The sequence below is a fragment of the Carcharodon carcharias genome, chromosome 10 (genome assembly GCF_017639515.1).
Source record: "Carcharodon carcharias isolate sCarCar2 chromosome 10, sCarCar2.pri, whole genome shotgun sequence".
Classification (NCBI taxonomy): domain Eukaryota; kingdom Metazoa; phylum Chordata; class Chondrichthyes; order Lamniformes; family Lamnidae; genus Carcharodon; species Carcharodon carcharias.
In genome coordinates, this window is record NC_054476.1 from 40,264,069 (window position 1) to 40,286,863 (window position 22,795).

General features: G+C 43.5%; 1 protein-coding gene across 14 annotated transcripts in view; it reads right to left on the reverse strand.

Annotated features, from left to right (window-relative positions):
- Positions 1-3,616: 3,616 nt before the first annotated feature.
- LOC121283378 overlaps positions 3,617-22,795 on the reverse strand; it is a 111,162-nt gene continuing 91,983 nt past the window's right edge. For 13 of the 14 annotated variants that reach the window (XM_041197886.1, XM_041197882.1, XM_041197894.1 and 10 more), the window contains 4 exons: positions 16,980-17,054; positions 6,431-6,562; positions 5,463-5,537; positions 3,617-4,381 (listed from right to left, as the gene is read on the reverse strand). In XM_041197886.1, the coding sequence (XP_041053820.1) occupies positions 4,365-4,381; positions 5,463-5,537; positions 6,431-6,562; positions 16,980-17,054 (299 nt within the window). In that variant the 3' untranslated portion in view covers positions 3,617-4,364. The remainder of the gene's footprint in view (positions 4,382-5,462; positions 5,538-6,430; positions 6,563-16,979; positions 17,055-22,795) is intronic. The other variant, XM_041197885.1, reaches the window with a different exon arrangement.

Genomic DNA, 22,795 nt, shown 5'->3' on the forward strand with positions numbered 1-22,795 from the left:
TAGTCTATTTCATATTTTAAAATGTATTTTAAAAGTTATTTCATTTGCAAATGTAGGAATTTAGCAAAGTACTGAACAGTATTTCAGCTGACTGAGTATAATGTTTTAATGTTCCTTTCAGACAACAATAGTCCTACAGAACCTGACTACAGTTTTTACATTGGTTGCAATAGGAAAATCTTATTCACTTGAAGTTGTTTCACTTAAAGTTGCACTTTTCAGGAATGCATCTACAAATTTGAGAGGAATTACTGTATATCTACATTGCCACATCACTTCTTACTGCACTGCCTGTTTACCAAATTACATTATATATAATTATACATATATATTCTACCTCTCATGAAAGTGATGAGAGAAATTATGCATGATGCAAACTCCAGAATGTGTATCAAAAGTGTGATACATTTTGTAACTCTGGGAACCACTAGACATAACACAATTAAATTAAGTACCACTTAATTTGTAGGAGGGCTTCAGTTATTTTCAATGTTCATTCACAGACTGTAAGTGTCACCAAGAAGGCATGTATTCATTGCCTTGATGTGTTGGTGGTGGGCATTCTTACTGAACTACTACAATACCACTTAATGGTTTAGGCCATTTCAGATGGCACTTACAGGACTCACACTGGGACAGGATTTCTTCACTGAAGGATTCGGTAAGTATTTTTACAACATTCATGGTCATTTTTGTCCATACTGGCTTTTTTAGTACAATATATATTTTTTAAAAACTACTGAAAATAGCCTGAACTTATTTTGTTTGAAACTAAAAAATGGCACCACAGAAAGACAGTGGGCGGGGCTGGACTCGTAGACAAGAAAAAATATCCGTTTCCACACAAATAGACATATTGTTAATCACAAGGACTCACTATAGTATACACATGCAAACGTTCTAAAACTGCTTGTTTAAAGTATTCAATTCCCGAGAAGAATTATATGGAAAATACTTCTGGTGGGGTTTAAGACTCCATTTTATCAATCAGGTTTTCTTTTTTAATTACACAATTCACACGGGAGAACTCAGCACCGGTCAGTTTATTTACTTGTCGGAGAGCCACACCACACTGTGAGCAGAGCCCATACCAAGAATGAGCGCCCCCCAGCCCAAACCCCCGACTGACGATGGTTTATTTCGAGCACATTTGCTGCAGCCATTTCGCGAAATAAGAAAAGACAACTTCACTTTCGATTTCGCATTCTTAGTGATCACGTGGCCAATTAGAAGACCTGCTGCAAACATTTCCGCACTGCTTATATGTTTCAATACTGTCGCCTCTTCGCAATGGCAACCATAACATGTTCCTGTGATACTACATGAAGAACAAGCTGGTTTTAGACCAGGATGAAATATGATAGATCAATTGCTTATCAAACAGATTTTGGAGAAATTTATAAAATGCAATGTTAATTATTACAACAACTTGATAGATTTTAAGCAACAACAACATAGCGCCTTTAACTGAATAAAACAACCCAAGTTGCTTCACAGGAGTACTATCAAAAAAAGTCTGACACAACTACGTAAGGAGGCTTAGATGTAAAAATTGGTCCAAGGGTTTTAAGGAGACCTTACATGGTGCAAGCTGATAGGAGATAAGGAATGTCCTAAGGATGTATGGTCAGGCTGATAGAAAATGTATTGCACCAGTGAAGCTCAATGCAAACTGGAGGAACAGCATCTCATCTTCCGACTAGGCACTTTACGGCGTTCCGGACTGAATATTGAGTTCAACAATTTTAGATCATGAACTCTCTCCTCCATCCCCACCCCCTTTCCGATCTCCTTTTTTCCAAATATTTATATAGATTTTTCTTTTCCCACCTATTTCCGTTATTTTTAAATGTATTTCCATCCATTGTTTTATCTCTGCCTTTTAGCCTATTTCAATCGCTTCCCCCCACCCCACCCCCACTAGGGCTATCTGTACCTTTATTATCACATTCCTTAGATAATATCACCAGTTTGAACACCTCTTTGTCCTTTTGTCTATGACATCTTTTGGTTATCTCTACCTATCACTGGCCCTCTATCCAGCTCCACCTGTCCCACCCACCCCCCCTTAAACCAGCTTATATTTTACCTTTTTTCTATTTTTCCTTAGTTCTGTTGAAGAGTCATATGGACTTGAAACGTTAACTGTGTTCCTCTTCACAGATGCTGTCAGACCTGCTGCGTTTTTCCAGGTATTTTTGTTTTTGCTTTGGATTTCCAGCATCCACAGTTTTTTGCTTTTATTTTATAGAAAATGTATGTAACAAGTCACTGATTCTTCTCAGCGTGTATATGATTGTAAAGGAATTTATGTCAAGCTTTCACAAGCTTTGGTGTGAGTAGCTTCATCTTTGGGAGGTATGCAGATGAAATTGCCCAGTGTTGGTTTTGAAGTCTGATGCAAATAATTAATCATTTTCTTACCTACTTTTTAAAAACACATCATTTTTATTGTGTTTTATGTGCTTGTCCATCTGCGTATGTGTAAAAGAAATAAAAGGTTCGTGGCCACTGCTGCTGCTAAATTTACTTGGGCCTTCATCAAGGTTCATTACTGGATCCCTGGAGAAAGCTAGGTGACAGTGGAATGTGGTTCGCAGGTTGGGGTCACCGGCAAGGGGAGTTGGGTGTGGTCAGAGGAAAGGGCAAGGGGGTGGCTGGCAAGAGGCACACCTCTTCCCAAAGCCAGGACCCTCGATCAGGCACTGAGTGCCTCTGAACGAGGGACTGAGCCTCCTCCACAAGGCTTTTGGTGGGTTCGCTTGTTGGCCTCCCATATGGTGAGACCCCGCTCACTGTTTGGTATTAATTGGGGAGAGGCAGAAGGCTCTCCAACCAGCACCCTCCCGCCCGATCAAACAGCGCCTCTCGGCTCAGAACACAACTTGGTGGGGAGAGTGTGGAGGGAGGTGGACGTTAAATTCTGCACGTTAACTCTGTTTCTCTGCACAGATGCTGGTTGAGATACTGTGTGTTTCCAGCATTTTCTGTTTTTACTTCAGATTTCCAGCACCTGCAGTATTTTGCTTTTGGATTTATATCGTGGCTGTAATGTAATAAAACATCTCAGGATGCTTCACAGGGACAGATGAATGGAGTTTGAGGCCAGGACTGAAGACAATGGATTTGGTTTTCCCAACATTCAAGTGGAGCAAATTTCTGCTCTGCCTCGAGAACCAGAGGTACAGAATTAAGATAATTGGCAAAAGAAGCAATGGCAACATAAAGGAAAACTTTTTCACACAGTGATTGGTTAGAACCTGGATTGAACTGTTTGAGAGTGTGATGGAGGCAGAGTCAACTAAGATTTTCAAAAGAAGATTGGATCATTATCTGAAAAGAAGAAATATGCAGAGCTGCAGAGTGGCAGCTGGTGAACCGTTCCTTCAGAGGGCCTATGATGGACTGAATGTTCTCCTTCTGTGTTATCACCTTTCTACATTTCTATTTAATGCGCAGAATATATTTAACATTTACAAAGCTGGTCAACACCTCTCTACCTTTTAAACAGTGATAGGATTTCAGGCTGATTATTTGTCGATTCTCAGGGTAAAGAATAGAAAAAGCCAAATATGTGACCATTTAGAACAGACTAAAACTTAAAAGTATCCACTTTGAAATTCAGTATTGCTTTAATAACTCTTGCATATAATAACCTAGAGAATGATTTCCTTCAGAAAAATTAGCTCAGCCAACTGAGTGACTGGGCTGATTTACAGAGTTAATACTGATTCTCGAGAACCGCCTAGTTCCCATTTGATGTTGTCCTGAAATATCACTAAGAAAAAAGGCAGAAGTTGCATACAGGAACAACCCTTAAAGGGCTACAATCCGAACTTAAACAGATACAGCCATTTAAAGGACATGAATGTAATGTACAATGTGATCTTTTGCTACCAAAATGGAACTATGTGCCTTTAAGGATGCATCCACGCTATAATTGTAATGTTGCGTCACGTGGTTTCGACTGATCCAATTACCCTGACATTAGAGCAAAGAAGTAGATTCACACTGCTTCACTTCAAATTCAATTTGTCTCTTGACAACCAATTTACTCTCTAAGGAGTTGCTTTTGAGTACCTTCACCTTGCCATCAAAACCTCCCAGCTGAGGAAAGAGTGCTAACACTGAGCTAATAATAATAAATGATTTAAAATAAATTGTACAAAATAGCCAGTAAGGTCAGCCAATGAAGATCAGTCCTCAGCTTCTTGAGCAGCAGCAGAAAGTAGTGTTTCATGGCGAGATAACAGCTAGATTGACAGTCAGCAGAGTAATTTGGTGCATTTGAGATCTCTTGACATTCCTAAGTCCAACATGATCTTATGGTAGAAGAATGTTGCGTTCTTACACTTGATGTTTTGCTATGGACTTGGATTTTCTGTAGAAAGAAAGCAAAATTCAATTATTGCTCTCGAATAATTTAATTTTAGCATCCAAAGAATGTCACACCATTCAATGAAAAAGTGGGTAGTTGATTGAGTAATTTATATAGCCAATTATCGTTGTGCAAGTAGCCTGGGCATGAAGCATGAATGCTGTGACCACCATTCGTGCAAGTAAACAAACTCCATGCAGATTTCTCATGTTGGTGAATGTTTTACGTTGTAGGCCAAGAAAATAAATAGGGCAAATATTAGGGATGTATTGACTTAATTCAAAAGAATGAAATTCTAAAGATCTTGATTTATTTGTTCATGGGATGTGGATGTCACTGGCAAGACTAGTATTTATTGTCCATCCCTAATTGCCCTCAAGAAAATAGTGGTGAGTCACCACTTTGAACCGCTGAACCATTTAGTATAGGTACACTAAGAGTGTTGTTAGGTAGGGAGTTCCAAGATTTTAGCTCAGTTGCAGTTAAGGAACAGTGATTTTAGTTCCAAGTCAGCATGGTGTGTGACTTGGCAGGGAACATGCAGGTGGTGGTGTTGCCATGAGTCTGCAGTCCTTGTTCTTATAGGTGGTAGAGGTCATGGGTTTAGAAGGGGCCATCAAAGGAGCCTCAGTGAACTACTGCAGTGCATCTTGTAGATGGTAAACACTGCTGCCACTGTGCACTGAGAGTGAAGGAAGTGAATGTTTAAGGTGGTGGCTGAGATGCCAATCACTTGGATGCTTTGTCCTGGATGCTGTCAAGTTTCTTGAATGTTGTTGGAGCTGCACTGATTCAGGCAAGTGGAGACTATTCTGTTTAAATATATTACCAATAATATTCAATTACATTGATCAATTTTATTTGTATAATTAACTGAGTGATTGATCTTCAGTTTACATTTTGGTTTCAACATCCCAGGATTTTCAATAACATATTTCACCAACGTGCTCCAAACCTTCACTATTTACAATTTCAGTGAAAATCATTTCTGTTTTAACACATTACCCATTTAGTATGTTCATTATCCACTCTGTGTTCAGTTTTACTTTGTTTACTGCAGCTTTATTTACTACTGTAGACATACCTTCTTTTTCATTGGGAGCTTTAAGGCTATTTTCTTCTCCTTTGTCTTTTGGTTCTCCCATACTTGACTTGGAACCTGCATTAATGCGAAAGAAGGAGAACTGAAAATAGTGCAAACATGGTATGAAAGACAACAGAATTTAACTCTGATATGGATGATATAATTCATCGTGTATCATCTAATCCATTTGAGAAAAATTTATACCAGAAAACTGAATTTTAAACAGCATATTTGATAGTATCTATTCATTTATAAAATGAATTAACTAAAACGACCTTGTTAAAGAAAATACTGTTCTGTTCAAAGTGTTGCCTCTTTTCATAGAGGAAAGTCTTACCATAAATTTCTGTGACATTTTTCAAAGCACCAATGTTTTACCCATAGAGAGATACCAAGGTAGAGTCTTCCTCCACGTTAGGCCAATCCACCAACATGAATTATTAGAAGTATTTTAGAGCAGTGTGCAAACAAAACAAGAGAGGGAATACGTGTTCATATGTATTATTTCAAACTGGTATAAGAGCTTCTTTGAAACTGCTCAAGCTCAAGTAACCATTCGACAGATGGAGGATGAAAATGTTCCAGCTCGTATCAAGTTCCCCTGTGATCCAAAGGCTTTTTAACACCAAGTGGACATGTTTGAGGTTTTTGGCCTCCCTGATTACAAAGGAGCCACTCAAAGAAATAAGTGATGCACCCATAATTAATGGAGCTCCCTAACAGGCTGGGAAAGTATTCTTGAGAGTCTCCATGCCAGAAATAAAACTGATCTTTTCTAAATAGCATACTCAAAAAAAAATTCCCATGACACTATTGTTTCCTTGATATAAATCTAAATAATTTGAACTAAAAGTACCCCCCAGACTGCCCTTTGTTATATAGTGTAGAGTTGCATCACAGTACCCCTTTCCTGCATCTCTTTGACTTTAATTAAATAGCAAAGTATTTTCATTTGTCTAGAGACTTACTTTCTCTACTAATTTCAACTTCAGTTTCCCAATTATATTTTTCTTGCAACTCATCTTGCCTGAGGTGATTATTGGTGACTTGCATTGTTTCCTCAGTATTGCTTTCTTCTCCTGTGCAGGTTTTCTCTGCTTCTGCGTCAAAACAAAGTGAACAGCAGTGTAAACAGTGTGCACCCCATTGTGTAAAGACGAAGAAAGAACAGCAACAATTTTGTTGACCAATGTTGGAAGAAAAGACGTGTTCAACAGGACAAAACGTCACTTCATCAAACAAATACAATGACTTGCATTTATATAGCATTTTTAAAGTAGTAAAATGTCCTAAAGTGCTTCACAAGAGACTTGATAATCAAAATCTGACATCGAGCCACAGTAAACAAGATAGGTTTTAAGAAGCATCTTAAAAGGAAAAGAGATAGAGGCAAAGAGGTTTATGGAGGGAATTCTGGACTTTAGGGCCTAGGCAGCTGAAGGCACACCCCTCAATGGTGCAGCAATTAAAACGGGGGATATGCAAGACCCGAGATTGGAGGAGTGCAGAGATCTTAAAGACTCATGGGGCTATAAGAGGTTACAGACATAAGGAAAGGGTGTGGCCACTGAGGATTTGGAACCAAGGTTGAGAATTTTAAAATTAAGGTATTGCTAGGCTGGGAGCCAATGTAGAAGCAAGCACAGGGGCAATGGCAAACTGGGACTTGGTGAGGATTAGGATGAGGGAAGAGTTTTGCATGAGCTCAAGATTCTGGAGGCTGGAAGATAGGAAGCCAGCTAGAAGGTGCACTGGAATAATCAACCCAATAGGCAACAAAAGCATGGATGAGCTTCAGCTGCAGATGAGCTGAGGTAGGAGCACATTTGGGCAATGTTACAGAAGTGAAAGTAGATGGTCTTGGTGATGAAGCAGATATGTGATTGGAAGTTCCTTTGGTGTCAAATGCAATACTAAAGTTGTGAACAGTCTGATTTAGCCTGAGACAGTCACCAGAGAAATAGATGAAGGTGATGGCTAGGAAACAGGCGTCACAATTTTAAGTTGGGGAAAATTTCTGTTCATCCAGCACTGGCCAAACAGTGTAACAAAGCAGAGACAGTAGATGGGTGGAGAATGGTGGCGATTTCTAGCTGAGTGGCATGAGTGTACATGTAGAATGATGTGTCTTTGGATGAAGATTCTGAGGGGTAGCATGCACAGGAGAGATAGCAGGATAAAGATAGATCCTTGGCGAACTCCAGAAGTAACAGTATGGAAGCAAGAATAGAAGCTATTTTAGGTAACTCTCTAGCTATAACTGGATAGATAAGAATGAAGCCAGGTAAGGGCAGTTCCATTTAGGTAAATGATAGAGCAGAGACTATGGAGGAGGAGACTGTGGAGGAGGATAGTGTGTCCAACTATTTCAAAGGCTGAAGACAGGTCAAGAAGGATGAGGAAGGATAGTTCATCTTTGTCACAGTCATACGGATATTATTTGTGACTCAATTTCTGTGACAAAAATGTCTAAGAGCTTCTTGCAAATGTTCTTGAAGGCGAGGGTTAAGGAGGAAGGGGAAGGTTGTTTAAGAAGCCTGTTTGAAGTGAAGAGAACCCAGAGGTTATCTTTGCATTCTGGGTGATCCTGGAATAGAGCGCATTTTGTGCAGAGGAGAGCAAGACCTTATAGCGCTTTACATGGTCCAATTAGATCTGATGATTAATTGTTGAACCAGATGTCCATCATACCAATCGGCACCCTTAGGACTTAAGGGAGCAAAGGTGAGGGACACATCATGGGGGAGATAGAGTAATAGTTTTACTGGGGATAAAGACTCAAAGGTTGAGATGAGGGTAAGATTGAGAAGATTGTTAGTTGCAGAAATGTCATAATGAATGGAGCGTCGAAGGCTAGACAGATGTAAATTTGAAAATGCAGTTGGAAGTGACTTGAGGCAGGCAGAAAGAAGGATGGAAAGGGGGGGGCGATGTGAGTGGAGTAGGATACGATGAAATGATCAGAAATGGAATGATCTGTGATTGGCAAGATAAGAGTGGTGAAGGCGAGAGGTGGCTGTGAATGTGGGTAGGGCGGTTTATATTGGAGGATTAGGTGGCAATGAACTCAAGAGGGGAGCGAGAGCATAACAAGTTGAAATTAAAGTTCAAATCACCAAAGGTGAGAAGCTGCTCGATGGAAAAACTGATGGAGGAAAGCAGTGAGCATGTCACTGAGAAATAAGGCATGGTGCTTAGGCAGATAGCATGGAAAGTGGATTTTAAATGAAAGGTGAGAGGGTTGGTACAAGGTGAGATGCTCAAAAGAGCAGAACTTGCCAGAGGAGTACAGGTACAGACCAAGATGTGAATTTGTTGTGACTAGAGGCGGAATTGTCCCAGATTTGCTCTCAAGGTGGTAGCAACCAAGTAAAATGATGTTTTACCTGCCAGCCATGAGGTTGGGTTTTCACCCCAAACCCACCTCATTATTTATGTATTCTTGGCAAATGTGCCATGTCGAGCACGGGACGGGGGGTGAATGAATCTCATTTATCCGCCTGCCATCACCTCGCCGCTTCATCACACCAGGCACCATATTTAAAGTCCAGCTGTGTGCACCAGATCTCAGAGCTTCCAGCCCACACTGCTTCAGGGAAGATGTCCATGAAAGGCAAGAAGACTGCAGCCCCCAGGTTTAGCGATACATCACCAGAACGCCTTTTGGATGCACGGAGGCCTGCTGGGGTGTCCTCTACCTGCACTCTGGCCACAAAATGGGCAGCAGTGCATCCAATCAGGCTTGGGGGGAGTTGGTGGCAGGTCAGTGTCAACGCCCTTCAGAGGAGGACAGCCACCCAGTGTCACAAGAGGATGAATGATCTCCTCCGTTCCACCAGGGAAAGTCACTCTTTTCATCACTCTCAACTCACAAACACATCACACATCCACAGGGATCTCACTCATTAATAGTTCAAGTGACATCACCATTCACCCTCTCATATTCACTGTCATTATTCTCATCCCATCCATTGGATCACTCACCACCCACACATGCCAGGCATACTCATTATCTGGCTTGGCAGGCATCCTGCTTACACTCTCTCCATCTCTATTCCTGCAGGACAAACTGACACACAACAAGACTGAGAGGTCACAGACTGGTGGAGGAAAGTCTGAAATCAAAGTCCTCGTGGACTTTGAAAACAGAGCCATCCAGCGGGCCGGCGATGATCTAGACCGATCCTGTGCTGATGGTTAGGTCAGCGATGCTCTACCAAATAAGGATCCACCAATGCAACATCCATCAGACAACCAGGCTGTGAGTGATGTGTCCTGTTTCACAGGCCACTGCTATGCATTAATTATCTCCCCTTGCTTCCTCAGGCACATCTGGGAAACAGCCGATGGAGCCCATCATTCAGGGCTTGCAAACAAGCCCCAAAAAAACCTCTTAAGAGGGATCTGGAGGCACCCTCCCTGAAGTCCCGGAACAGAGCTCACCCACACCTTCCACCAACGCAGAGAGACACACCTCAGTGGGACCAAGCTTTAGAATAGCCTCGGGATCACAGACTGGTGAGCACAATGCACTGTCTGATCCACTGCAGGCTGCAGCAGGGACTTCCCAGTTGTCTGGCACTCGGAGGACTGCTGGAGGCTGGAAATTTACTAAGTCCGAGTCAGATGACGAGCCTCTGGTCTAGATCATATCACAGTTGCTGGAGCTGCAAAAGTAAAGTAAGCTTGGAAACATCAGGAAGGGACGTCCGCTGCATTCCTCAGATTGCAAGGCATGATGGAAGAGTCCATCTGCCTTAACTCTGACGCGATAGCACCGGCATGCCAATGCACCGAGGTCAACACTGGTAGGATGGCGGCCACCTCTGCTGTGTACCAAGACATAACGGCAGGGCTAGGAAAGTTAAGAAGAATTAGTTTCACAGCCTGGGCATGGGTACTAATCACTTGTACATACTGTTAACTATTGTCATTAAACTCCCAAGAATGTCTTTCTGCCTATGGCTCCTTGTTTTGATGAGCAGAGTTCATGTCACTCAGATGTGAAACCTTTCTGCACAAGATAAAGGCAGGTGGCCTTGGTACAGGACATCACTCCTGCACTGCTGCGCAGGCTTAACTCCATTGGTGATGCCATATTTGGCCTCCAACAGTGTGTACGTAAGAGGGGTGGCAGGCAGCTCGATCTCACTCCAACTACCCCTTCTGCTCATGGAGTCAGCCAGGGGCCCTTGGGAACCCATTGGGAGGAGGATCAGCAGGTGCACACCCTGGGGCCATCCATCCAGGTGACTTTAGGAGTGTCCAGCCCATCCAAATCCCATCTTCCTGTGACCTCAGCAGTTCCAGCTCCATCTCCACAGGTCGAGGAGGGTGCCACTGCCACACAGCAGGACCCTGAAAGCAGGCTGGGCCCCTCCAGGTCTCAGCCCTCCAGGGGCCACCCGCCAAGGTCTTCACAGACAGGGCATTGCAGTCAGCAGGCTGCCTCCACCTCTGCTGTGTACCAAGACATAACGGCAGGGCTAGGAAAGTTAAGAAGAATTAGTTTCACAGCCTGGGCATGGGTACTAATCACTTGTACATACTGTTAACTATTGTCATTAAACTCCCAAGAATGTCTTTCTGCCTATGGCTCCTTGTTTTGATGAGCAGAGTTCATGTCACTCAGATGTGAAACCTTTCTGCACAAGATAAAGGCAGGTGTTTCAGTCCAGGGCCTCTTCCCTCTGCTTTGTGCAGCCTTCAGACCAAAGTGATGGTCAGGCCTCACACTCCCTGGGCACATTACTGATGCCTGCACCTCAATGGTGCTTATCATTGCTGCCAGAATGTAATGGGCAAGCACCACAGAGTTCCATCATTCTCTCTGTGTGCTCTCAGCACCTTTTGGGATGGGGCTGGCCCCCATCTCTTCAGCATCTGTGACCAGTGATGCTGTGCTCCTGAAGGGCTGAAGTGTTGAAGGCAGACAGAGGATCCGATGCTTCTAAAGTTTCATGGCTGTGTCTCTATGATATGACCCTGATCACAGAGCGCAAGCGAGCTGCCCTCGGTCAGACAGAATTCAGACATTCTCAGAGGCTATGTGAAAACCTATGGCGTGTCTTCACTACATGTTGTCGTCATCCTGCACAAATTTAGCAGCTATGATGGCCACCCGAGCCTCGTCTAGCCAATGCAAGGGCCTCATCCCCGTCATCGTCACCTTTTGAGGACCTCTGCACCCTCATGCCCATCGGCGTTCTCATCTGAGGAGACCTCCAGCTCTTCCAACTCCTCCTCAGCCAACTCCTCTCCCCATTGCAGTGCTAGGTTGTAAAGGGTGCAGCAGGCGATGATGATGCATGACACCCTGTGGACTATATTGCAGGGCTCCATCAGACTGGTCCAGCCACCCAAACCTCATCTTCAGCATCCCTATGGTCTGCTCCACCAAGTTATGAGTTGCAGCATGAGCCTCATTATATCTTGGCTCTGCTGCAGTCTGAGCCCGCCGCACGGGTGTCATCAGCCATGTCGTCTGTGGGTAGCGTCGTCCCCGAGGAACATGCGTGTACTAAGAACCTGTCCTGGCTAAGATGAAGGCCCCTTAACGCTTCCCAGAGAGTGCTGGCCACCACTTGGATGGCCAAAGATTAGTGCTCTGTATGGTTGCCCAAGACCCCACCCACCTCCACCCCAATCCACCTGACCAATTGGTGGCAGCTTTGCTCATTGGACTGCAAGCTGTGCTCTCAGCTCAGGCGCAGGTATTCTTCTAACCCGCAATGCAAGGCTGCACTGTTAGCTTGATCCCTTAGGGAGACTGTCCCAAACTGGGATGCTGACATGGCAAGAGGCTGTTAGCAACTTCACTAATGACTGCTCCATGGCCAGCTTTAGCAAGGAGATTGTACAATGTGTGCAGTCGTCCAACTGTTCTGCAGTCCGTGCTGGAGGACATGAAAAACTCTGGAGCACTTGGTGGCACTTTGATGCCTCTGTGTTTCATGAGTGGGCAGATAAGCTAGAAGCCCAACTCCAATCATATCAATGGCTGCGCTTGAACTGTCTTAGTTGCAGAGGAATGGTTACTTTATATAAAGTGTCCCTAATGCATGGCCACTTCCCTAACCCCCATTCCGAGGGCTTGTGCATTTATATTCAACCGCAAGGCCCACCACCCCCCGCCCTTTGACAAGTCGTTTCAATTGCAAGACAGCCCTTGACCACCAACCCCACCCCCCCCACTAACACGCCCCAAGCTTGGTCCAACAGGTGACCCTGGCGAGCGCTACACATTGTTGCTGTGAACTGGCCTCTGAGTTCCCCTCAAAGTGCAACCCACCAAGTGCATACCTTTTATATGCTGTTGTGAAACACGTTGACGTGCTTTCCTGCCAACATGGACGGATGACCCAGCGGGTCACGCCTCACCATATGCGGAGAATTTTACTCTCGTCAGGTGGGCACGCTCCCAACCCATACGAACGTAAAATGACACGTGATGACATCGGGCAAGCATCCTGACGTCATTGCGCACTCACACAATATTTTGGTCGACGGACACACACGGGAGTCAGCTGCCCTATGTTTCCAATTCATATTGGCCTGCCTCCTTGCCTTGCCCCAAGCTTAATGCCCCTCAAGCTATATAACCGATTGTGTCTCTCTCTAACAGAGGTCCCTGTAGTCCTTTTTGACTACAGCTAATTATTATTCCCAAACCTCCTTTTCAGAAAGGTTGTTGAAGTGCACTTAAGGGCAGATGGAAAAGACACAGAGTGTGAATTTCAGTTGTATTGACTCCAGAATGGTATCCTCGGCGTGTGCACACTTCTGGTGTTAGCAATGTTGGTCGCCATTTTGGTGAGGATGCTGGTATGTACGCAGGAAGCATTAACTAGAAGTGTGCAGGGTTAGAAGATTGTGAGATCAATCAGCATGTAACACTCTCGCTTAACCTGAACACATATTCAACAGCAGGAAGGACCTTTCACTGGTGCTCTTTACAGAGATTATCAATGGTTTTCATGTTAGTCACTTATTGATTCTACTGGCTCTTGATGCAAGTGTTGGATGGTTTTCACTGTTGTTTAATGTTGCTGAAGACAACAAAAAATGGGATAGAAGATGCTGAAGGATGTTGTCCTGATTTCAAGAATTACAGAACAAACTACTTACTCCCAGACATGAGTGCAGTGGTTTTATCCTCTTTGGACTACAGCATGAGAGGAGAATGAGTAGAGGCAGCACAGCCCTGGGAAAGGGAGGAAGAGGAGGGGAGAAGAGCTCTCAAAAGGAGGCAAAATCCACCCAGAATGTTCAGAGAGAAATTTTTCTACCTTAACCTCAGCAAGGAACTGCATTGTCAGATGCCTTCACTCAGGAGGTTCTTATTGAAATCTGCTACTTGCTACAGCTACAACTGCAGCCTCAGAGCAGGGCATGGATGGCATTGCCAGTGGCTGTAACAATGACCACAGTCATGAATGTTTTTACCTTTGACTCTTTCCTTGCTGAAACAGTTGGTATTTTCAACATAGCTCAGCTTGTCATTCACTGTCGCGTGAAAGAGTTCACTGAGGTCCTGTATTGCAAGAGAGCTGAATACATTTAATTCCCTCTTTCCAGAGAGAAGCAGGTGGAGCGAACATGCAGTCTTGTGAGGATGCAGGGTTCCCCAGGGTGTCGGGTGCATTGACTGCATGCACACCACTTTGCTGTCATCACAGGTTGACTCTGAGACGTGCCACAACCTGAAGGGATTCCATTCCCTCGACTTCCAATTGGCGTGCAACAACATACGGTGTATCATGCAGATAAATGCCAGGTATCCTGGCAGTAGTTTATTCTGTCAGTCCGCTGTGCCATCTGCATTTGAGCCACCATGACAAGGGAAAAAGTGGCTATTTGATGCAAGGGCGAAATGCTGGTCACATTGATCCTGACTCTGGTGCGAAACCCATGTACATGTAGTCAGCATACATATAACAAAAGCCATGCTGCAACACAAAATGTGATAGAGGAGACCACTGGGGTGCTTATACAGCACTTCTGCCTGGGCCACTCTGTAGGAACCCTGCAATACTCAGCAGAGCGGGTGTAACAATTTGCCATGGTCTGCTTCATATTACACAACCTCACCATCATGAAGGAACATCACTTCCACCAGCTATACGACAACCAACTGACGAGGAGGAGGAGGAAGAGAAGTCAGTGGAAGAAGAGTCCGAGGAAGGGAGGAGGCAACCAACATAGCCCTTTCTAACTGGGCTGTCCATGATCAACTCACCTCACTGTGGTACCAGTGACTGCTACCCCAATTCCCCATTCACTAACAGTCCCACACTTCACCTGGCTTCTGTTACTGACTTTTACAAGTCCTTGTGGCCATCTTGCTAAAATATAAGCCATCACAAAACTAACATGTCAAACTAAATTTATAAACTGATCCATGCCATATTGCATACAAAAGTCAATTATTCACCCTTTTGCATTTCCTTCATGCCTGTCTTCCATGTAACTTTGCTTGCCCTAGTCTTCCTAGGCAGTGATTCAGCATAGCCAGTGGAAGGATATAGACCTGTAGTGAGAGGGACTGCAGGTACTGCCAGACCTGCTGAGTTTTTCCAGCATTTTCTGTTTTTATTTCAGATTTCCAGCATCCACAGCATTTTGCTTTTGTGACTGATAGAGATTGTTGGTAAGGGAGTAATGGGGACGTGGTGCATCGAGCAGTGCGCGAGGCTAGTGGAGCAGATTGCACTGGAAGCAACAAATGCAGATTAATTACACATTGTGAAACCCACGCCCATTTTCAATCCCTGTCCAATTTTACCGTAATTGTTTTCACTTCAAATCAGAATGGGTTCTTTAGTGACATTGCAGGTGATACAATTGTTTGATTAAATATTGGGCAGGACAGGCACAGTCCAGAGCAGAAGGTGCTCACATTGCTTATTGTAGTGACTAGCATCACTGTACCCACAAGAATATCTAAGGCAGACCTGCACTTGTGCCACAGTATTCTTTTGATCAAATGCTGAAAATAGAGGAAACAGAATTGTAAATGGAAAGCTACAGTACAGGAAGAGGTATTTCACCCATCATGTCTGTGCCAACTTTTTACTGAGGCAATGCTGGGCAAAGACAAACCACTGCAGTACTTTGCCAAGCATAAACATGCACCAATCCAATAGAATTCCATGGTTGGCAATGCCCTCTTATGGTATTGTATCCGAAGGAGGAGAAAGATACACACTCAAGCAGATTTCCTGTGACATTGCTCACGGATGTCTATCTGAGCCTCATGGTTGGGTTGGTGTCTTAGCTGTCACACCAGGATTAAGGGTTTCATTGGCCTTTTTATGTCTCATGTTTGTGACATCTGACTATAAGCATGTCATTGATAATAAAGGTGGTTATCATTGGCCAATTAAAAGGCAGTAGGAAAAATGTGAAATAGAAACTACATAAATCTGCAGAACAGAAGGAGGGACAGCCAATAATACACTTAGAAATTAATATCTACCGACTCTATTCATGTGAGTTTGTAGATACTAAATCCTTCATGTAGTCCCTAATTCCTTAAACTGTCAGTGCGACCAGTACTAACCACTACACCTGCTAAAACAGGCATTTTTGAGTCACTGGGCAGCATCCCACAGCGTATGCTGTAAGCATAAGAACAGGAGCAATAGGAGCAGGAATAGACCATGCAGCCCATTGAAACTGCTCCACCATGCGAGCTCTACTCAAGTTGACTTAGTTCTCTTTGTTCCATTAGTCAGCTGATGAACCATTGTTCGAGCCTCTTTGAGTGAGTGCTTTAATGTTGTTGGAAGCTTTGTAAATCCGGTTTGGGCCCACAGTGAACAGAAAATTCACTTGTAGATCAACCCTATGGGATCATAGACATTACTGTGTAGATACACACAATATTCTCTGCTTCAATGTTTACTGGACAGTTCTTACTGTCATATAATGAGAGCTCCTGAGGAAAATGATGCTCAGCAAACTAATGGCAAATGGAGTGTATTCACTGAGGCTTATCTACAGGGTCTTCAGTTAACTATTTGGCTCAGTTCATAGCATTTCTGCATACAATCCAGGTGACACTTCATTACTCTACTGAGGGAGTACTACAAAGTTGAAGATGTCAATTTCTAAAACCTTCATTAAACTATGGAGCCATCTGATTGCTTAGGTAGATGTAAGCGATCCCTTGGCATTATTACAAAGATGAAAAAGACAGTTATATTGAAAATTATTTCCCCTTCAACCAACACCACCAAAAAAGCCTAGAATAAACTAGCATTCTTTGTACCTGTTATTGGTGGGACAATATTGTGCATAACACTTGCCCCAGTACATGCGCAATTCTGTCACTCCAGGTTCTCTTCTGTGATGCTGTATCAAATTTTCACACTTCGAATCTTTATAATGAAAAGTTTGGAAAACCTCTCTCGCATTGACATCCACACTGAGATTATTTGTAAATTCATTCTATTAGAATATATGACTGAGCTCACTGATAAGAATGGGAATTATGTACTTGGCATAAGTATTTACCTCTTTCAACATGACAAATCATCTTCTCAACTGTTTGGCCACCATCATCTTCAGCTTCTTTTAGTTTTGGTGGCCCTTAAATAACAATGCAGACAAAATACATTAGCCAGCACACAAACTGACCTGAACCAATAACATTTGAATCCTGAATATGATTTTTTTTTGTAAGCAGATCATTCTAGATTTTTGCTTACTTCCTTCCACTAAGAATTTTTGATAATACTCCAACAAAACATTTGTCTCAACTCTTTCACTGCCCAATTATAAAGAAGCAGAACCAAACATCTGGTTATTGTGAATACTCAAGTCAAAACTGTCATAATAGTTATTAGTAGTTAGTTTCCAGCTGTTCAGTTATGTTTAATCTGTTTTATTGTGGAGAATGTCACTTGAAAGCTTGTTATTTTTTAAAGCAACAATATTAGCAGTGGAAACAGGGAGATAACAATTAGGTAGTTTCTTTAAACACAAACAGAGATTTATAATGAGATGGTTTAAGAGCTGCAGCAATATACACCATAATGAAGCCAGTAAATGTTAGTTAAAGTGATTGTCAGAGGATAATATCAATCCAAGCTTGAATTGTGATTCCTTGTTCAGAAATAATTTTTTTCCACAATTGTGAACAATGACCTAAGGCTGCAGCAGAAAAATAAGGAAGTGTTTCACTCACTCATTTAACTGATAGTTAGCTTGACTCCATGTGTCATGTGTATTTTGTATCACGTTACAAGTAAGGCTACAATGATCAGGAACAATTTCCATGATAGAGATGCAAGGGAACGGAGAATGACACAAATGGAGAGAATGTGTCACATTTCACAAAGTCTGCAAACGCTTTGTGGAACATTGTGATTGTGATGAAACCTCCACCCAGGGATGAATGCTACGTCAAATCCACTTCAGATTAATTCATGTTATTATATTGTTATTCATTTATAACAATACATAGGCCAGAATATTGCCTATGCATCCCGATGTCATTCGGCATCATTTTGATAGTGCGAATATTGCCGTCACCGTGTGGGGAGGGACCCAACACGCCATCGTGTAAAATGACGCGAGATGACGTTGGCATCATTTTGATATTGCTTTCAGTGTGCGCACGCTGGAGACACCTGCGTGCCCGCCGAACTGTCAAAGGCCTATTAAGGCCATTAAGAAAAAAAATGTACCTCATTAGCAACACTGCCTGTCCAACCTTAAGGTTGGTGGGCAGGTGAAGAGTCCAAGTGGCCTTCGCGCTTTCCAGGAAATCTCATCCACGGGCGGGGTGAGGCTTCCTGAAGGTTTTATAAAATTAGTAAATAGGTTTGGTAAACTTGACAAACATGTCCCAGCTCATGTGACACTGTCACATGAGGGGACATGCTTAAATAATTTTTTACTTGAATTTTAAAAAACTTTTATTGTCTATTCAATCACCCCGAGGCAGCTCTGTGCCTCAGGGAGATTGCTGCTCAAGCCTTGACTCTCCCTCCTCCCCTCCCCCACCTGCACAGATAGTGCTGAGTGCTACGGAACGCATATTACGTTGGCCGGGCCTTAATTGGCCCACCCATGTAAAATGGCAGCATGCAGCCAATCGCGGGCGGCAATCGGCTCCGCGCCCGCTCCTGCCCAGCCTGCCTGACATAGGTTACATTTAGTTTTTAGTTATTGCATTCATGTTCACGTGGAAGCAGACATCCTGTGACATTGCTTGTCTCATTTGGCTTCAGATTTGGTTAGAACCTAGTCATGAATCCAGGATTCAGGATTTCATTGGCCCCTTTGTCTTAAGTTTGTGGTACCTGTCTAGTTGCTGGGCATGCCATATATATGTAATCAACATTGGCTGGCTAAAAGACAGTATGACAAACTATAAAATATAAATGGCTCCAATCTACAGAACCACATCAAGAGAAGCCAAATAGCATTCATCCCTAGATGGAGGTTTCATCAAAATCACAATAATCCACAAAGTGCTTGCAGATCAGTCTTTGTGAAATTGTGGCACCATTTCTCTGCCTGTGTCATTCCCCATTCTCCTGCTTCTTTTCCCATGTTTTTGTTAGATAATAATGCTTACATGTGGTCATCAGTTTTGTAAACTGGTATTGAGATCAGTAATATTTACTACACATGCTGCAGTGGGCATATTTGAGACCCTGCACATGATCCCGCAGAGCATTAATGCAAAGTTGCAAAAGGGCTCTCAGCTCCATGATTCCTGCAGTCCTCATAGACTCATAGACGTTGACAGCATTGAAGGGGGCCATTCGGCCAATCATGTCCGCATTGGTCAGCAAAGATCTGACTACACTAATCCCATTTTTCAGCACTTGACCCATAGCCCTGGAGGCTATGGCAATGCAAGTGAATATCTAAATACTTCTTAAATATTACGAGAGTTTCTGACTCAACCACCCTTTCAGGCAGTGAGTTCCTGGCTCCCACCACCCTCTGGATGAAAACATTTCTCCTCTTAGCCTTCTACTTCTTGCTTGAAATCTATGGCCCCTGGTTATTGACCCCTCTACTAATGGAAAAAGTGCCTTCCTATCTATCCTGTCTATGTCCATCATAATCTTATACACCTTTATCAGGTCCCCTCTCAACCTTTGCTGCCCCAAGGAAAACAACTCCAGCCTATCCAATCTTTCCTCACACAGCTCAGATCCTCCAGCTCAGGTAGCAGCCTGGTAAATCTCCTCCGCACCCTCTCCAGTGCAATATGATTACCAGAACTGCACGCACTACTCTAGCTGTGGCCCATCCAGCGTTTTATACAGTTCCAGCATAACTTCCCTGCTCTTGTATTGTTTGCCTCAGCTAATAAAGGCAAGTATTCCATATGCCTTCTTAACCACCTTATCTACCTGCCTTGCCACCTTCAGGGATCTGTGGATATGCAGACCAAGGCCCCCAGATCTTCAGTACTTTCCAGGATCCTATTATTCACAGCGTAATCCCTTGCCTTGTTAGCCCTCCCCAGAGGGCTTCACCTCACACTTCTCTGAATTGAATTCCATTTGCCACTGCTCTGCCCGAACTGACCAGTCTGCTGATATCCTCCTGCAGTTTACAGCTTTCCTCCTATTTACCACTGTACCAATTTTCATGTCATCTGCGAACTTCTTGATCATGCTCCCTACATTTAAGTCCAAATCATTTATGTACACCACAAACAGCAAGAGCCCCAGCACCGAGCCCTGCGTAGCCCCACTGAAACAGACTTCCAGTCACAGAAACATCCTCCTACCATCACCCTCTGCTTCCTGCCTCTCAGCCAATTTTGGATCCAATGTGCCACTTTGCCTTGGATCCCATGGGCTCTTACTTTCTTGACTAGTCTGCCATGAGGGACCTTATCAAAAACCTTGCTAAAGGCTATGTAGACCACTTCAAATGCATTATCCTCATCAACACCCCTGGTTACATCCTCAAAAAATTCAATCAAATTTATCAAACATGGCCTTCCCTCAACAAATCCATGCTGACTATGCCTGATTAATCTGTGTCTGTCCAAGTATTCTGTCCCTCAGAATTCTTTCGAGTAACTTCCCACCACTGAGGTTAGACTGATGGCCTTTAATTTCCTGGTCTATCCCTTCCTCCCTTTTTTAATAATGGGACAACATTAGCAGTCCTCCAGTACTCAGGCATCTCACTTATGGCCAGAGAGGATTTGAAAATTACTACCAGGGCCCCTGATATCTCTCCCCTTGCCTCCCTGAACAGCCTGCGACACATCTCATTTGGTCCTGCAGATTTATCCACTTTTAAGACCATTAAACTCGTTAGTACCTCCTCTCTCTCAATGTTAATTTCCTCTAATATTTCACAGTCCTCTGCCCTGATGTCTCTACCTGTTTTGTCCTTTTCCATTGTGAAGACCAAAGCAAAGTATTCATTGAGAAATGTACCCACTTCTTCTGGGTCCACAGACACATTACCTCTGTGGCCCCTAATTGGCTTACTTTTTTCCTGGTTATTCTCTTGCTCATTATATATTTAAAAAAACCCTTTGGGTTTTCCTTTATTCTACCCACCAATGCTTTCTCATGCACTTGCTTAGCTTTCCTAATTTCCTTTTTAAGTCCCCCCACACCCTGCACTTTTTAAACTTGTCTAGGGGCTCAATACAGCAGAGTCCTCAGTATCCGCCATAAGCTTCTCTTTTTTTTAATCCTAACGTTCGTGTCCCTTGACATCCAGGGTTCTCCTGACTTGGTCCCCCCCTCCTTAGCTTTAAGGGAACATATTTGCCTTGTACTCTTGCTATTTCCTCCTTGAATGCCTCCCACTGCTCTGACACAGTTTCATTTGCAAATAGTTGCTCCCGGTCCACTTGGGCCAAATCGTATTTCATCTTAGTAAAATTAGCCTTTCCCCAGTTTATAATTTTTATTCCCGACCCAACCTTACCCTTTTCCATGACTATCCTAAATTTAACTGAGTTATGGTCACTAACCCCTACTGTTAAGCTCTCCCCACCTACCCAGGTTCATTTCCAAATATTAGGTCCAGAACTGCCCCCTCCCTTGTTGGGCTTTCTATGTACTGGCTAAAAGGTTCTCCTGGATGCAACTTAAGAATTTTGCTCCCTCCCTTCCTTGCACATTAAAACTATCCCAGTTAATATTTGGGTATATAAAATCCCCTACTATTACTGCCTTATTATTCTTACACTTCTCTGAAATATGATTACAGATTTGATCCCTTATCTCTGCCTCACTATCTGGGGCCTATTGTGCACATCCAACATGTTTGTCCCTTTTGCGTTTTTTATTTCTACCCATGTGACCTCATTTAATGATCATTCCAAGATATCATCCCTTCTCACTGCTGTAATTGATTCCTTAATCAATATTGCAACACCACCCCCTCTTCTATTCCAATCTCTATCTCATCTGAATACCCTATAACCAGGAATGTTGAGCTGCCAATCCTGCCCTTCTTTTAGCCAAGTCTCGTTAAAAACTATGATATTATACACCTATGTGCCTATCTGTGCCCTCAGCTCATCTTATTCCTCAGGCTCCTCACAATAAAATATGTTCCATTTAGCCTTGTTAAACTCACTTTCCCTGCTTTCCAGACTCACTTACTAGCGTTTTAATTTCGAATTCCATCTCAGCTTCTCTCCCCTCTGAACTCCTTTTCAGGATACCATCCCCCTGCCAATTTAGTTTAAATCCACCCCAACAGCATTAGCAAACCTCCCCGCGAGGATGTTGGTCCCGTTTCTGTTCAGATGTAACCAGTCCAATTTGTATAGGTCCCACCTCCCCCAGAAACAGTCCCAATGACCCAGGAATCTAAAGCCCTCCCTCCTGCACTCTCTCTCCTGCCACACATTCATCTGCTCTATCCTTCTATTCCTATATTCACTGCTGCGTGGCACCAGGAGTAATCCAAAGATTACTACCTTTGAAGTCCTGCTTTTCAATTTCCTACCTAACTCCCTAAAGTCTGCCTGCAGGACCTCATTACTTTTTCTTCCTATGTCATTGGTCCCAACATGGGCCATGACCTCTGGCTGTTCACCCTCCCCCTTCAGAATGTCCTGTAGCCGTTCCGTGACATCCTTGACCCTGGCACCCGGAAGGCAACTTACCATCCTGGCGTCACGTCCACGGCCGCAGAAGCGCCTGTCTACATCCCTCACTAACGAATCCGCTACCACTATTGCCCTTCCACACTTCTTCCTCCCCCCGAGCAGCTGGACCACCCACAGTGCCATGGCCTTGGCTCTGGTTGGCCCCCACAGAGGAATCGTTACTCTCACCATTTCCCAAGGCTGAAAAACGGCTTGCGGACGAGATGCACTT